Here is a 15,678-nt window from a genome sequence, read left to right as displayed (position 1 = left end):
GTGCTCAAAGATGACCCTGAACATTTAGAGGATGTTTGTCTCAACCTGCTGCTGTGAAACAGGATTCTCCACCATGAACAGAATAAAAAATAAATATGGATCCAGGCGCTAAATGAGCTCAAGGATATGCACTTTAGAATGGCTTTGTCTTCATTCAAACCCAGGTTTAAAGCCTTGCAGGGCAGCATAAAGCCCACTGCTCTCATTAAGACAGGAAAAAGAAAAAAACTAACTGAACGGTCATTTCAGGTGTTCTATAAAATATGTGAATAAGGAAATTGTCTATATTCCAAACTGAATGATTGTTGTTCTCTACTTAAAAAAAAAAAAGTGTCCATTTTTTTTCATTTTTTACGTACGTGTCCAACATCGTGATGATGTCTGGATTCAGCACAGCAGTCCCGAACTCCTTTCCTACTCTGGATAGAATTTATACTGTTGACTCCGCAGAAGGTGAAGGGATAGGAGCAAGGAACAGGAGGAGGAGCTTAAGTCTGAAGTATTTAGATCGAGCCACGGGCTAATTCAGCACTAAATATCAGCTGAGGAGGTCATGCATTCATTTGAATCAGGTGGACTGAAACAGATGTCTAAAACATGTAGGGCAGTGGTACTTATGTTCATCAGCTTTTCACCTCAGCCATCGCCACCCTACATTCAGTCGTCCTGCAGCTGCTTGTTACACACATGCATCTCACCTGTTCCCCCTGCTATTTATTCCCAGTTTCTCATTGTTTCTAGCTGGATTACAGTTTCCGTTCAGGTCTCGTCTGCTTATGTCAATGGCTGTTTTTGCTGTTGCTTCAAACTTTGCTCTCCTAGTTCCGGTTCTTTAGGTTTTGTTTTGTTTTATTTTGTTTTTCAAATAAAACCACTCACCATGCTGCTCCTACCTTCCTACATATACAAGCTTGTATTTTGCTATAGAACAATCTGGTTTGTTCTGGGATGTTTGTATACAAATCACCATGACAAGTAAGCCACATGTTTTACTCGTCAGAACATTTCACATGTATGATGGATGCAAGACCATGGTCCATTCCTAAAAGCAGTGTTGCATGCCAGGTCAGAGGTCAAAGAGCCAATGCCAGCTCCAGATGGTATCTTTCTACTTTTGGAAAAAGATGCTGTTAAGAAATACTGCATCTCAAAGCAGGAGATACCTTGACATGAGGATGTATTTTGAGTTTGGGTTTGGGAATTCTGAAGGGAGGACATGCTTGACCTGTTATAGATACGGGTTCATAAAGAATGAATCCTGACACTGAGAGCAGATTTACAACTTTTCAATCAGATAATAAGATGCTTTTAGCTTTATTGAACTGCTGAATCTGACTTAATTCTACTTTTAAAATCCCAATTACGTTTTTATATGGCTTTATGCTAGCATGTCTTTTTTGTAAAAAAGAAAAAAACATCTATGTGCAGTCTAGCTTTGCTTTTTGCCTCCTCCTCTATTCTCCCATATTGCTTTTTCCATTCTGTCTGCCAGTGCCAAAATCCAGAGGAGCAGAACGTGGTGTACAGTACGATCAGATGTCAAGTGACTAAATGCCGTCGGTGCTGCAATCTTCTGTGGCTGAGAGGGCCGTGGTGTCGGCTTGCTCTGGTAAAAGAATTTTGCCAACATTAACACCATGCGCGACAAAACGGACACCGACTGAGTGAAAAGGACCTTTCTGCCACATCATTATGTAACACCCTTAAAGTGAAGGTGCTTTTTTTTTAAACCTGAACTTTATCTGTTTTTTTTCCCTTGGTTAACATCAAGTATTATATCCAACTATTACCAACAACGTACATTTCGGTGTCAGTTAATCTTACTGACGGCAAAATGTCAGCATTCCGTAGCATATTAGCATGCCAACGGATGCTAGTTAACAAAATACAGACTGTTTTGTGTATACACATGCCTGTAGACCTAGTAAAATGAAATGTAGAGCAATGACTTATTCTATAGTAAAATTTAAATCTAACGTTTGTAAAAAGAAAAAAAAAAAGAAATATTCAGAGAGTTCAATTTTTGTAGGTCAGAAGTTGGAAAGTTGCTGCTATATTGGTGTATTTCAACATAAATCAAGACTATAAAATAGATTTGTTACTTGGTAATGTTCTCCTATTGTTTGTGTTATGAATATATTGGGATGAGGGGTGTGCTAGATGGATATTGTTTTTTTGCAAGATACATAATCAGCAAGAGACTTATTGACTGTCTAACCACCCTTAATGTTCTAAATTGTTTTCTATTTCAATTTCATAGTAAAATCACGCACATCCTTTGAGGACTGGAGAAATTCCCTTATTCTGCTCCATTTGACAAACACAAATGCAGGTATATCCCAAATAATAGAACTGTAAAATAAAAAAAAAACATGAGAAGAACAGTTTTCTTTTTGTTTAAACATGAGTCTTTATAGCTGCTCATCTTTTTTATCACAATTCACTGAGTCCTCAGGATTAGAAAATGATGAAAAAGGCACAACAATCTGCATGTACAAAACTTAAAAACAGAGAGAATTTTAAAAAATGTTGTTACACATGATTAATTTGCAATGAAAGAGAAATATCAAACAAACAAAAAAAATAAAATATTGAAGTGTCTGACCCTTTAGGCATTTTGTGGTAAACATTCATATGTTAAGATCTACTTTATTGTTGGGACAAGAAGACGTTGACATCTCCTTGGATCTATTTTAATCTTGGATGGAGATGTACTTATAACTTTCATTGCCTCAAGAGCATGTGAACAGGATTATATTCCCCCAGACATCTCATCACTTGAGAACCGTGTTAAAACAGCATGAACACATGCCTCGGTCAGTTTTATATCAAAAGGAGACGTGGCTCTGATATACAGAACCCTCTGCAGTTAACGGCAGTACTAACAGCTCGGAAACAAAGTGAAGCATTTTAAAAGGTACATAGTCACATCATTTGACATTTTATTTATTTATATGTTGCGTTGACAACGTTTTTATGACAAAATGCGGCGTCCTGCTGGTGCAGTATTTGTTATCCTTGTCTTTTAAGCCCTTTTTTTCTCAGTTTAATTGTAAATATAGCCTTTGTGTGTATATTTACCAAAACAACATTATGTGCCGAGAATTACGTCACTGTACATGTGTAGAATCGTTAAAGATGCTAAAACATTAGAGTCGAGCAAGTTCAGAATTCCCAGTGTATTTAAAAAAAGAAAAGTCCAAGATCAAGTTGGAGAAGAAGATGTTTGATTCTAAGGCTACGTTCTCACTGCAGGCCTTAATGCTCAATTCTGATTTTTTCGTGAAATCTGATTTTTTTTTGCGTTGCCTTTCACATCTCCAAATATATGCGACTATTGTGTGATCGCCTTTGGTAACTGCTTTCATACAACGCAAGTGTTCGTCATGCGCAGTAAAGGACACAATGACGTCACAAACAAGCGCGCTCTGTGTTTATGGAAGTAAACATTGATGGTTGCGTTGGAGCGCATTTGATCTTTCCCAACCTTAAAACTTAAAAAAGTAATCTTTTCAACATGGTTAAATATAAATACTACTCTCCGCATTATCGTCCGCCATGGTTGTTGTTTTTCTTGACACTTATCTTTAGCGAGAGGCAGAATAGTGACCTATGTCGCGCATTAATGACGTTCAGCTCGGATGAATGCAACCTGGCCATTCGCATGCGGGTCGCATTTGAAAAGATCAGATACGTATCGGATTCAGGACCACATAGCCGAGTGGTCTGAGTCACATTAAAAAAATCGGATCTGTGTTGTTCAGACTGTCATGAAAAGATCAGATATATGTCACACATGGGCAAAAAAAATTATAAAAAAAAATCAGATCTGGCTTACTTCAGGCTGCTGTATGAAAGTAGCCTAAGTGGAATAAAACTCGAGTTGCACTGATAAAAGTCTGACCGTTGAAGTACGCTAAAGCTGGAGCTAAAGCTAAGAAAGCATTCAGAGTTTCTGTGAAATTGATACACATGACTTTACACTTTCTTGCTAATAGCGCTACGTGTGTTAGCAATGTTTTTAAGCCCCATCCTCTGAGATATCGGTTTTCAGTGAGGCACTACAACGGTCAGAACGGTCAAAACTTATTTAATAGCTGCATTAGTGTCACCATCTGGCTTTCTGTTAGTTCAGTGGTACTGCAAGTAGGTGGCGCCACCTCTGTTTATGTCAGCTCATTGCACCCAGTGCTGAGGTTCTATTTAGGCTCAAATAAATACAAAGAAAACACCATCAGGATGGACAGTTGGAGTATATAACCTTATTGTACCATCATCAATTGGATTTTGGTCTTTTTGGTGTAGATATACATTGTGACTATGCCCCTTTAAACTATACTTCATTGATTACTTTCTGTTTTTCTGTGGTTATAAATATGATGTGAAACAGCCCATTACTTTGATTCTCACCATCAAAACATTAAAAATAAAAGAAACTATAAAACCTAAAAAGGAAGAAGTTTAGCAATTGTAAGCTCGATTATGGGGAAGGGGGGAAATTATTATGAAGGGTGCTGCATTTTACCAACTTCTTATTCTTCTCCACTTCTATTGTAGAAGGGGGTAATAGCTATATGAAGGCACTTTTTGTTTATATCCAGCGCATCACAGAAAAAGTACAATGAAATCAGGTTGCAGCCACGGTACGGGGAGTTTACCCGGAGTTAAACTGTAGCAGGCTGCTCCAAAAAGGCAGCACAGACTTCTTTCCCCCACTCGCTTAAGGCAATAAGGTTCATAAATGACTGTATCAAAATAAAATCTTTATTCAACTTTGGTCCAAGACCTTAGAGAGCACAAACGGAACTTTTACTTATGAAATATATCGACACTGACAGGAAGCTAGAGGGTTAGCTTTGGAGTGCGATCATGAACCAGTCTCTTAAGAAATTAGTGTTTCTGAGAGGAAGCTAGAACACCGCATTGAATAAAAGAAATTCCTACCTTAAAAGCTGCAAAGCACAATAAGGCTCTCACATCTACTTCAGCAACAGAGATTTACAAATCAGATTAAACATAGAAAATTGGATAATCATGTAGTTTTGGCACAGATAATAATCTCTTATGATGCATGAAAAATTTCTCACGCATGTGTAAAATGTAAAGGTATAAAATAAAGGTCTCTTAGAGAATATCAGACATTATAGCACACTAGTCAGTGCCCTATACGGACGAACTGTCTCCTTAATGCTGTCTTGTTTGATTTGTTTTTCCACACATATCAGAGTTTGTTTTTCTTTTGTTTTCAAAAGGGCAGCGTATCCATGAAGATTTTCTCCACAATCGGAGGAGGGGGGACCAAGTCCTCCAGTTTCAAGTAAAAGATGCGCTGCCGGCCCTGAGTGCACAGAGTTCTCAGCTCTGGGAGTTTGCCCAGAAGACGGGACAGATAGTTAGGCTGTGTCCGTGTCACTTCTGATCCAATTCCACTCATGTGTTCCCTTAAACAGCTGATGAGGTTGTTCTGAAAGTCCTCGACTCTTTTGGGTTCCTTCAGGCCATGGCGATCTAGAATCATAGCATGGTCGTCATTATAAATGGATTTGATTAAAGTTTTCCAATCAGGGAAGCAAGATAAAAGGACTTACCGGTGATGATGACGAATGCTGAAAGACAGGCAAACAGTGACACGTCTAAGTTCATCCGGTGAAGGCTCTGTGAAAAATCCAAGATGGAGTCGATCCAGCCACCAAAACTGCTGGCGCACTGCTGCCGGTGGAGGACCAGGCCGTTACAAAAGATCAGCTTGTTCTTCTCTGGCTTTGACCTGAGCAGTTTAAACCATCCAATCCATTAGTGTCTTCAACAGTCAAAGAATTTACTATGTTTGGCTTAATTTCTAACAGTAGAGAGATTTAACTAACCTATATGCCACCCGAAGAATGAAGAGCTCAACAAAGGCAGATTCAAGGAGGAGCTCCTGATCCTCTGTGCAGAAGTCTGTGAATCCTGGGATGGTTTGAGCCCATTTTCTAATCACTGCTAGTGCATCGGTCAGCAGGTCGTAGAACTGCCTTATATCATCGGCATCCTCCTTTTCTTTCAGGTCGTCTGTCTTTTCCTGATACTACAGAGGAAACAAATCAAGAACTGTAAAGACGTCTGAAGTCTCTCGTACAGAGAGAGGAGATCAGGGCCTGCTGGAAATGGCCGGCGTACCTTGGAGTAGTCGAGCTTTCCGATGCTTGGGTCGGAGTCCAAATGAGCCCTGATGAGAGAAGCGATGATGTTCACACAGGGGGTTGTTGAGGAAGGCTCAACTGTGGTCTTGGGTTTGGACGGTAGGCGACCTCGGCGGCCTTTGAGGCTGTCTGTGCGAACAACTAAAGGGACACGGAGAGAAAGACGCATGCATGACCCTCACATGTCGACTGATACATACTTCAGGATCAGTTTCAATGCCCCCTTTCCTTCAGCTGGCACTTTAAGGCTCAAGTTGCACATGGATTTAGTTTCCATAAATTGTCACTAGAAATCCTATTTTGTAGTCATGGTACTTTGGACTAATAAACACCCCAAGACGGTTCGACAATGCTTTACCTTCTTTGACCATTCCGACAGCAAGACATTTCTGGAAACGGCAGAATTGGCATCGGTTTCTCCGCCTCTTATCGACCGGGCAGTCTTTGTTGGCGAGGCAGACATACTTTGCATTTTTCTGGACAGTTCGCTGTAAAACCAAATTAAAAAAAAACATTTGAATAAAATGTATAGCTACATGATCTTAGCATGTTAATTCCACTTTATAGTTAATAATGTAAAAAACAAACATTGTGTTTATGAGGCACTTTTACAAACAACTTTATAAAACTAGAATTTAACAATACTGGTTAATGCAAACATGATAACCAACTCTAGCGTAACTTTAATGCAGGAAATTGCAATCCAAGTCTTTTTTTTCTTAAAAATAAATGGATTTATCTTCAATTGAACAGGTACATGAGGCACTTTGCCAGTGGAATAATTCAATTTATAGTTAAAATGTTTTAAAAATCTCTTATTCAAGTGGAAAATATCCGGTTATCTTATTTTAGGGGTTATAAACACTCAAATTAAAAGGTAAATACACTTATTTTAAGCAATTTTAAGTCATTTTTAGATCGTTTTAGCAGTGTGATATGCATACCATGTTTTCAAAATTATTTTTACACAAAAGCATTAAATTCCCCAAATCAGAAATACTCCTAAAAGCAAACTAAGTTATTTAACAAATCTTTAAAATTAATGACAACAACCCCAGCAAATTAACATAACGTTCTTATATCAAACTGCAGTTAAAATTTAAATCCTACTTTTATTTTTTTTTATCTCTGCATAGAATATAATAAAACATAATTTTTTTAACCTTCTTCTTTGTACTATTATTCTACGGAAGAGGATTAGGGCCATCGAAAAAATAAATATTATTCCAGTTTAATATGATAAAAAAGACTTTAATCTCGGAATTCTGACTTTAATCTCGGAATTCTGACTGTAATTTCAGAATTTAGACTGAATTCTGACAGCTAACAAACATGTTAGCATCAATCCGTAGCCATGTCAGTTTTAAAGACTAAACTAGCTCTCTTATTTTAATCACCTTCTGCTTTTCCATTTATGAAACAGCATCACTGGGGAACCCCTCGGACACGTAAAAATGAGCCTAATCCCGTCATTTTTTCCAGTGTGTTACTGGCCCTCCCAAACAACTCACATCTTTATCAGTGAACCTGAGTGCTCCCACATCTCTTCCTTCAGGGTGCCCATCTACATTAAGATCCAAAATTCTGAGAATAAATTCAGAATTCTAAAAAAAAAAAAATCAGAATTCCGAGAAAAAAGTCAGAATTCTGACTTTTTTACCATATTAAACTGAAATAATATGTAAAAATCAGTTAACTTTTTTTTTTCTGTAGCCCTAATCCTCTTCCATATTATTCTGCTTTATTGTTACTCTAAACTTCATTACTCTAAACTTTTTTTCCATTTATTCATTTTGTTTAAATCCTCTAATTTCATACTTTATTATTTCAGATAGTTAACTTTGATGCGTAGATACAGCTGGCCCCGTTACTGATGGAAGTCAGGATATTGTTTCATAAACATTTGGACACCATTTGCTATAGTTTAGATGTTATTAATATTTTCTGATTCTTTTTTTTAAGATAAGGCATATAATATAAACCCATAGAATGTATTTACTTTATGTATAAAGAGTTTGTTGGTGTATTTTGTTCTTGTTATGACTAAAGTATTAGCTACGGTATACATAGCAGCATGCTATCCATAGTAAGTGGCTGTTGACGGCTAGTTTTGTCTATCAATGATGTTTGCTTTCATTAACAGTGTCAGTTTCCTGATTTCCTTGACGCTAACTGATACTGTTCGCTATTGATAGACACATAGTAATGCTGCTACTTAGCAACATAAAGAAACCGAGTAGAAGCAGAAATAGAAGCTAAATGTAAACCTAGTCTCTTAATGTTTTAATTTTTGTCGTTTCTAATCTTAATATCTGAATATTTCTACAGGAAAAATGATCTAAAAATAAGTAGATGGAATATGGAATGGAATGAGTGTTTTTAACACTAAAAGATAGCATATGATTATTAGATTTTATAGACACTTAATAAAACAATGCAGATTTTTTTTATCTTATTTCAAATGTCTTGTTCCATTGGCGATTACCTGCTTAATTCAAGGAAAAAAAATCATTTATTTTAAGAAAAACTGACATTTTTTGCAGTGAACAAATAAAATTGTTCAAGTAAATTGTGAAGACGAAGTATTAAATTGGTCTAAGGGACAAATCAGTTACAGTCTCTTCTTTCAGAGCATATATACAGTATAAGAAAGTGATTTAGTATTACACAATACTAAAAACTGACCTATAAAGTTATAGTTTCTTAAAATCTGAGTATTTGCCCTTCATTTCCTCAGATAAATAAGATGATCTACCAAAGAAAGGATAATCTTGCCTGTTAAAAAAATAGACACTATGCATTTAAAACAAGAGAAAAGTTTTTATTTTAAATATACACTGAAAAATTATCTAGAAATAAGTAAAGATTTCTTAAATTAAGTGTATTTATCCTTGATTTGAGGAGTTAAATGAGATAGTTTGCCAATGAAATTAGTATCTTTGCTCTTAAAATAAGATAATTAGATAAAATGCACTTGAAATAAGACAATGCAATTGTGTTTTCTCATTTTAAATGTAAATTGTCTTGTTCATTTGGCAAAATTTCTCTTACCTCCTCAATCTAACAAAAAATGCAATTATTTTAAGAAAACAAATTACTTCTCTAGATTTCCATTTTTTGCAGTGTATGAATTAAGGCAATATACAGCTATTTCAAGAAAAAAACAATGTGCATTTAAATTTTGGCATTTCATGCTTTCCGAACATGGACCAGGCCCCATTCTACAGGGGCACTGGCCCCTGTTGGCCCCCCACCTAGAACCCGCCCCCATGATCAGTGTGATAATTTTTTCTTAAATATCCTTATGTATACAGCAGAGCACATGAACAAAAAATGTGTAATAATATTTAATGTTCAATAAAGACTCTAATCATGACTTCTAACCTATGCAGACAGTGAATGATCATCTTTAAACAAAATGTACCTTAAATCTGCTCATACTGCTTGCATAAGGTTAAAGGTATAGAGGATAATCTTCTATTGAGTTCAAAACGAAAATTCATTTTCTATACATTCTGTGTATACAAAAAGACAATAAAGTTTGTCTAAGTTATTTCGAGGTGGATCATCCTCCTAATTGTCAATCATTCTGCTGATACGTTTACATAAGGCCGTCCTACCTGCTCGTCCAGCTATCTTTTTCTGCACATGCGCCCTTTCAGGTGTATATCTGTGGTGAGCTACAGCTTCAGACAGCCATTGAAGCTCACCTTTCTCAACGTTGTTCTTTGAAAATAGCTGAGGGTCGTAAGAGAAAAAGTGTCTACGAAGTGTATGAGAAGAAAAGAAAGGCCTAAAAAGAGACAGATATATCCCAGAATGCTTTGCACGGAGAGCTCTCCTCGCAAAGCATTATAGGATTTGCTGTCACAGCGTCCCGCTGTCGCCATAGGCTGTGGATACCCGACAACGGCAACTAATAAAGATGGCGCAGGCAGTGGAGGAGTTACGTGACCAACAGGGAGCAAAAAGCAGTGATCATCTGTCCGAACGGAGTCCACTATATAGTCGCTGCTCTATTTAGGGATTGAGGGATTTGCAACTTTTAAACAGAGCGTGCATGATGAGAAATTGCTTGTGCACGCTCTCGTATTCATACAAAGTCTTGTTAAAAAATTTGCGAAAATCCTCCACAATACCTTTAATAGAACAATCCTACATAATTTAACTGCTTAAAACATTTTTATTTTATTTTCCTACCTTAAAGAAGCCTTTGCATCCTTCACAGGTCCGAACCCCGTAGTGCTGACAGGAGGCGTTATCGCCACAAACCGCACAGCGACCTTCACTGGAACCAGGGTTGGAGATTTTTGGAGACATTATCCCCCCCTCCAGAGTTCTTGGGCTTTCCAGTGGTGCATGTTCCAGGGACATGGTGGGGCAGTGAATAGGGGAGACATGTTGGTGCGGAGAGAGAAAGAAGGCATCCTCTTGACAAGTTGGTGCATCGTGATGATGATCCAAAGGAGAGTGCTGCTCCTGTGCATTACTAAAGGTGAAAAATGAAAACTGCTGAGCCATGGTGGCCTTCTCTACAGAGGACGGAAGGGCTTGGGGGAACGGGCTGAAAGGGGAATCCCAGACAGCTGCAGACTCTGTCTGAAAGCCTGGTGTTGGAGGAGAGCCCGTACCGTAGATGGGGCTTCCATAATAATCTGAGCCACATGACAAGTGCGTTTCTTCAAGGCAGCTGAGAGAAAAGGATCCTGGGTAGCAGCCGTACACTTGGAGATCATCCAGCTTGAAGGGCTGGTTTTGCATCTGTGGGTTAGCGCTTTCTGCTACAGCAGCGTGACTGAAAGAGGCTGCAGAGGCAGGAGGGGAAGTGGTAATCTTGCAGGAGTAAGCATCAAAATCCCCGATGTAACCATTTCCCATCAAGGTGTTGATGCTGGGTAGTGAGGATGTTGATAGCTGGTCCTTTTGGCCAGAGATTTCCATCATGAGTTTGGCACTGAGGTCAGGATTCAGGAGCTCAGAGCTGAAGTAGTTTTCATAGGGCACGGATGCATACTGGGCTTGTACACAGGGCATCGCTATGGCAATTGAGAAAAGAAAGTCTGTTAGTTAAAGATAAAAGCTAATTTGTTATCATTACGTAAATATGAGCACATTACCCCAATTTTAGCCTCATTACACTGGCTCCCTGTACATTTTAGGCTTCATTTTAAAGTTCTTTTATTTGCTTTTAAGTCTCTACATAGTCTTGCTTCATCTTATCTTTCTGAGCTGCTGCACCCTCTTGCACCATCACGTTCACTGAGGTGCCAAAAACTAAACGGAAGCGATCGTGCTTTCTCTGTGGCAGCTCCAAAAAATGTGGAATGACCGTCCATTGCAAATGAAATAAGTCTGATTTTAAATCGCTCTTAAAAACTCATCTCTTTGCCCTGGCTTTCAAAACTGTGTCTGATGTTGGTTTTAGTCTGTGAGACATCATTTTAAATTACTTTTATTTTTATTTCATTATAGATTTTATAGCTATGATTATAATTTAGTCTTTTATGCTTGTTTGCTTTTTTTGAGTCTGTGTAATGGTGTTATGTTGTTTCACTGTACAGCACTTTGGTCCTCTGAGAAATTTTTAAGTGCTTTATGAATAAAGTTGGATTGGATAATTTCTTTGTGTTCAATGCATTTTAATCAAACTTCTTTACTTTATATTGATGATGTAATCTGAGTATTCGGTTTGTTTTTCACAATTAAAAGAATGATTGACCAGCAGTCGGTATTGTCAGATTGACAGTTATGCTGGGCCTTCACCTGAATTTTCTTCCCGTTAAAAGAAGCTTGTTCGGCTCCTGTGTCGCCACATGCTCAGGATTGCAACAAATTTTATGACTTCATTACAGGTCTACAAATAAAAGTTGCATGATCAGACTAGGACTGCATTTAAACCAGAAATCTATAAAATTAAAACTGAATCTTTCTGAAATATAACTGGCAATATGAATTGGAAAATTGCCATGTGCCTAAAGTCGTAGGGAAGCGGCTGTTCCAACCGTTGCATTTCCGAATTCTCCCGAGTGGTGCCCGACTTTACACGAGTTAATAAAGTGAATGTGATTGGTCGATTATCAAGGAGGCGGAATTGTTGTGGCGGAAGGTTCGCAAGCAAGTTTGATTGTGGCCGGTTTGTCGGAAGTATCTTGCTAACCAGTTAGCAACTTAGTGCTAGTAGGTTCCCAATGGGAAATTCCATTGGGACCAAGTAGCACTAAATTGGTGACTTAGAAACGACACTGTCAAGGAACGCTATGGACAGAGGAAACATGCAAGAGGAGGAGAGTTTAGTGTCGGAGGTCGTGGATGAGTCTCCTCCATCATCCATTTTTATTTAGAGGAGGAAAGCGGGGACGAAGATGTTGTGGAAGAGGACGCCAGGGCGGCAGAAGCTTGGTTTGGTGTAGAAGGCTTCCAGCCGTACATGTTTGAGCCCTTGCCTCGCAACGCTGCCAGTTCTGTTAGCTCTACGCCTGCTGAAGACACAGACGTCCATCCCCGTGAACACTGGGACGGAACTCAATGGGAAAGGAAATGATTCTGATTTCTAATTTCAACCATTGTGTATATTAGCTGCAACATATGAATCAAGATGCTATGAACGAATAAATGTGATTGACGGATGAGCGTTAATATATGATTGGCCGAATTTAGGTGTACAAGCTGACGTGTAACTAACTGGCCTGCAGAGGATAACGAAGAAAAAAAAATAAAAAAATTTTAAAACAGGATTTTTTTTTAAAATAGAAATCTTACAAATTTTGGGACAATATGGTCTGGTAAAGAGTACATTTATATACATCTTTAAGCCAGAATGATTTGACATTTAAATATGATTTCCCTACTTTAAGTTTCCAGCCCTGGGATAAAAAAAAGACCAAAATATGAAAGCATTTTAATGTTGGTCAAATAATAATCCCAAAGGAACAAAAGAAAGCAGACAGGCCATTGAATTTGGATGTTTTTCTGGGAAACGGATCCTAGTTGATAGAAAAATGGATGGTTCAAACTTTAGGGACATTCATGAGTATAATCCGTCAGGCTGCCTGTGTTTCTGGACTGGGACGCAGGTTCACCTTCCAGCAGCTCATTGACCCGCAGCCGACTGCTAAAGCAATGCTCCAGCGGTTTAAGAAGACACATTAAGCTGTGTTGAAAAGTCCTAGTCAAAGTCTAGACCTCAAGCCATTTGAGAGTCTGTGTTTAGACTTGAAGATCACCGTTTTCAGGAGAAAAACATTCAACATGAAGAGTTGGAGCAGTTTAGCATTGAGGAATGGGCGAAAATACCAGAGGCAAGATGTGGCAGGCTCAGAGATTTAACCAGAGCAACTATTGGCTGTAACTGTAGCAAAAGGTGGCTCTACAAAGTACTGACCTTAACTGGAGGTCAACAGTTATGCATGCTAAGCGCTCCTGTTTAATCATCCTATTTGTTGTTTGCTTCATAATCTACAAAACTTTAAGCTTCTTATGTTAAGTGATTTATATTCTCTAAAGATCTGTTTTGATTCCTGGTTGTCAGGATACAAAACAGTAAAAATGCCAAGAGGGTGAATCTTTTTGTCCGTTTTTGTATCATTTATGTCAGAACTGAACAATCTTTCCTCTGTGACATCAAACAGTAGCCGATGTTAGCGCCTTAGAAGTGCTCCGTTTCATTTCATCCCAACATGCCATTTCTCTTGCTTCAGGGCCTATCAGTCCTCTTTGAAAATGCAGACAGTGGTCCGGCAGATCGCTGGGATATTGTCGGATATTGTGTTACTGGCTGCTAATGCTTTGAAAAACCTCCTTCAGTGGAGGACAACCCTCTTTCACAGAGGGCCGTACCATGGAGTGTAACAGATTGTATTTCCCCTCTGGTTTAGTGCCAGTTAGAGTGGTAAAGGTGGTGAAGCCTGTTTGTACATTATGTGGGTGTCTTTAGCTGAATGGACATGTATCTACTGGCCTATTAGTTTTTATTCTTATTCCTTTTTTCTGCAAATGAACAAACATCCTTAATTGATGTATCTGATTGTTCAAAAAGTTACTTTAATATGTTCTGGTGAAGATTCTCAGTCATCCAGGTCATAGTCAGTCAAAAAAAAACTTTAACAAAACAATACACTAGACATTGTTTCCAAGTTTGAAGACCTTTCGCTTCCCATCCAGGAACCTTTTTTTTTAAATTCACATTGAATTTCTTTTGGAACTTTAAATTGATGGTATGAGTTTTGAGTAATCAGGCTGAAGTAACACAAGCAAACTGAATAAACACGTATAATAATTATGTGCTAAACGAAATAACTCAAAGAGAATAAAACATCTTTCTAAAAAAATAACTTTAAATATCATTCCTGGTAGACATCTAATTGGTTTAATTCATCACATAGCTCACAATCAAAGTTTATACAAACTATATTAAATGTACACTTATGCATTTTGCACCATATTTTTTTTAAACTTATTTTCTTTTATACTGATCACATTTTTACTTTTCTTTTTTTACTGTTTTAGGCTGCTCATTATCACTGTTGTAAGTTTTAAACAACATAATTTCAGTTTTTATACACTCTGTGTATACTAATTGACAATAAAGTTTCACTAAAAGCTTGTTCACTCACCTGCTTAATGTAAATATCCAGATTCAGTTTTTATTTGTTCCAAAGCAGAGAAACAGAAGAAGCCAGCTCTGTCAGCTGCTGTCGGCACACCCACCCATTCAGGCTCCCTCTCCGCCGCTCACACGCTGGCTCACAGCGGTGGGCTCCATACACTCTTGTTTTATTTTGGCTGCGCCGCCAGAAAGGCGGATCCATGCCCATAAATGGTGAAAGGGGCGGTAAAACGTTCCGGGGGGAGCACCAATCAGCGCCTCGCGCTCCATACGTCGTTCGGCGTGACGCACGCACGGGATTCCATTGACGCAAAAGCCGAGAGTGAACGTTAATCTAAATATAGCCTGCGGCGCTCACATGGGGCTATTACTGAATGAAAAAAGGGCTAAAAATAACCCAAACTGGGAGGATAAGACGGTTTTTGACTGGAAATTTAGCTCTAAAGCACATGTGAGGTGTGTTATCACTGGTTACTGTCAACTCCCTAATATATATAACTGTTGCAGCAATATTTAAAAAACATTTTTTCTTCACATTTAGTTTTTGTTTAACACATTATTTAATATACTTTTTTGAGAAGAAAAAAACAACCAGCCTCATTTATTTTTTTTAACCACAAATCAATAGAGCTACAGGATAACACACACTTTTAACCCTTTATAGGGAAAATTAGTGAAATACTTTAAAAATCAAAACTTCAAGCCAATAGTGTTATTGGAATCCTGGACAGGACCTTATTACTTTTGTAACATTAAAAAAATATGGATATTTTGATGGCAAAAATGAAAGTCAATGTAGTAACAAGAAACGCCAACTTACCCGAATATATTAAAGGAATAGTACACCCAAAACATGATTAGCCTTCATTTTCTACTCACCCCCATGCTGAA

General features: G+C 38.0%; 1 protein-coding gene across 1 annotated transcript; it reads right to left on the bottom strand.

The window, feature by feature from the left end:
- Positions 1-2,411: 2,411 nt before the first annotated feature.
- Positions 2,412-14,926, bottom strand: LOC107099669 (nuclear receptor subfamily 4 group A member 1-like). The gene is made up of 7 exons (XM_015397890.1): positions 14,795-14,926; positions 10,383-11,218; positions 6,541-6,670; positions 6,160-6,323; positions 5,865-6,067; positions 5,589-5,767; positions 2,412-5,508 (listed from the first exon to the last, which is right to left on the bottom strand). Exons 2-7 carry the CDS (start codon positions 11,214-11,216, stop codon positions 5,246-5,248), a joined length of 1,773 nt encoding a protein of 590 aa, XP_015253376.1. The 5' UTR covers positions 11,217-11,218; positions 14,795-14,926; the 3' UTR covers positions 2,412-5,245.
- Between the last annotated feature and the right edge of the window lie 752 nt (positions 14,927-15,678).

The sequence above is a fragment of the Cyprinodon variegatus genome, unplaced genomic scaffold (assembly GCF_000732505.1).
Source record: "Cyprinodon variegatus isolate N-32 unplaced genomic scaffold, C_variegatus-1.0 Scaffold896, whole genome shotgun sequence".
In the NCBI taxonomy this organism is placed as follows: Eukaryota; Metazoa; Chordata; class Actinopteri; order Cyprinodontiformes; family Cyprinodontidae; genus Cyprinodon; species Cyprinodon variegatus.
Note: the sequence above shows the minus strand (reverse complement) of the source record. Positions and strands in the feature narration are given on the sequence as shown.

What these genes read in the sequence shown, in the direction of transcription:
- LOC107099669 (XM_015397890.1), bottom strand. Translation starts at nt 11,216, where the DNA reads ATGCCCTGTGTACAAGCCCAGTATGCATCCGTGCCCTATGAAAACTAC. An exon ending in TGTCGGAATGGTCAAAGAAG is followed by an intron (nt 6,324 to 6,540) that starts GTAAAGCATTGT and finishes GTGTCCCTTTAG; the next exon opens with TTGTTCGCACAGACAGCCTC. An exon ending in GAAAGCTCGACTACTCCAAG is followed by an intron (nt 6,068 to 6,159) that starts GTACGCCGGCCA and finishes TTTCCTCTGTAG; the next exon opens with TATCAGGAAAAGACAGACGA.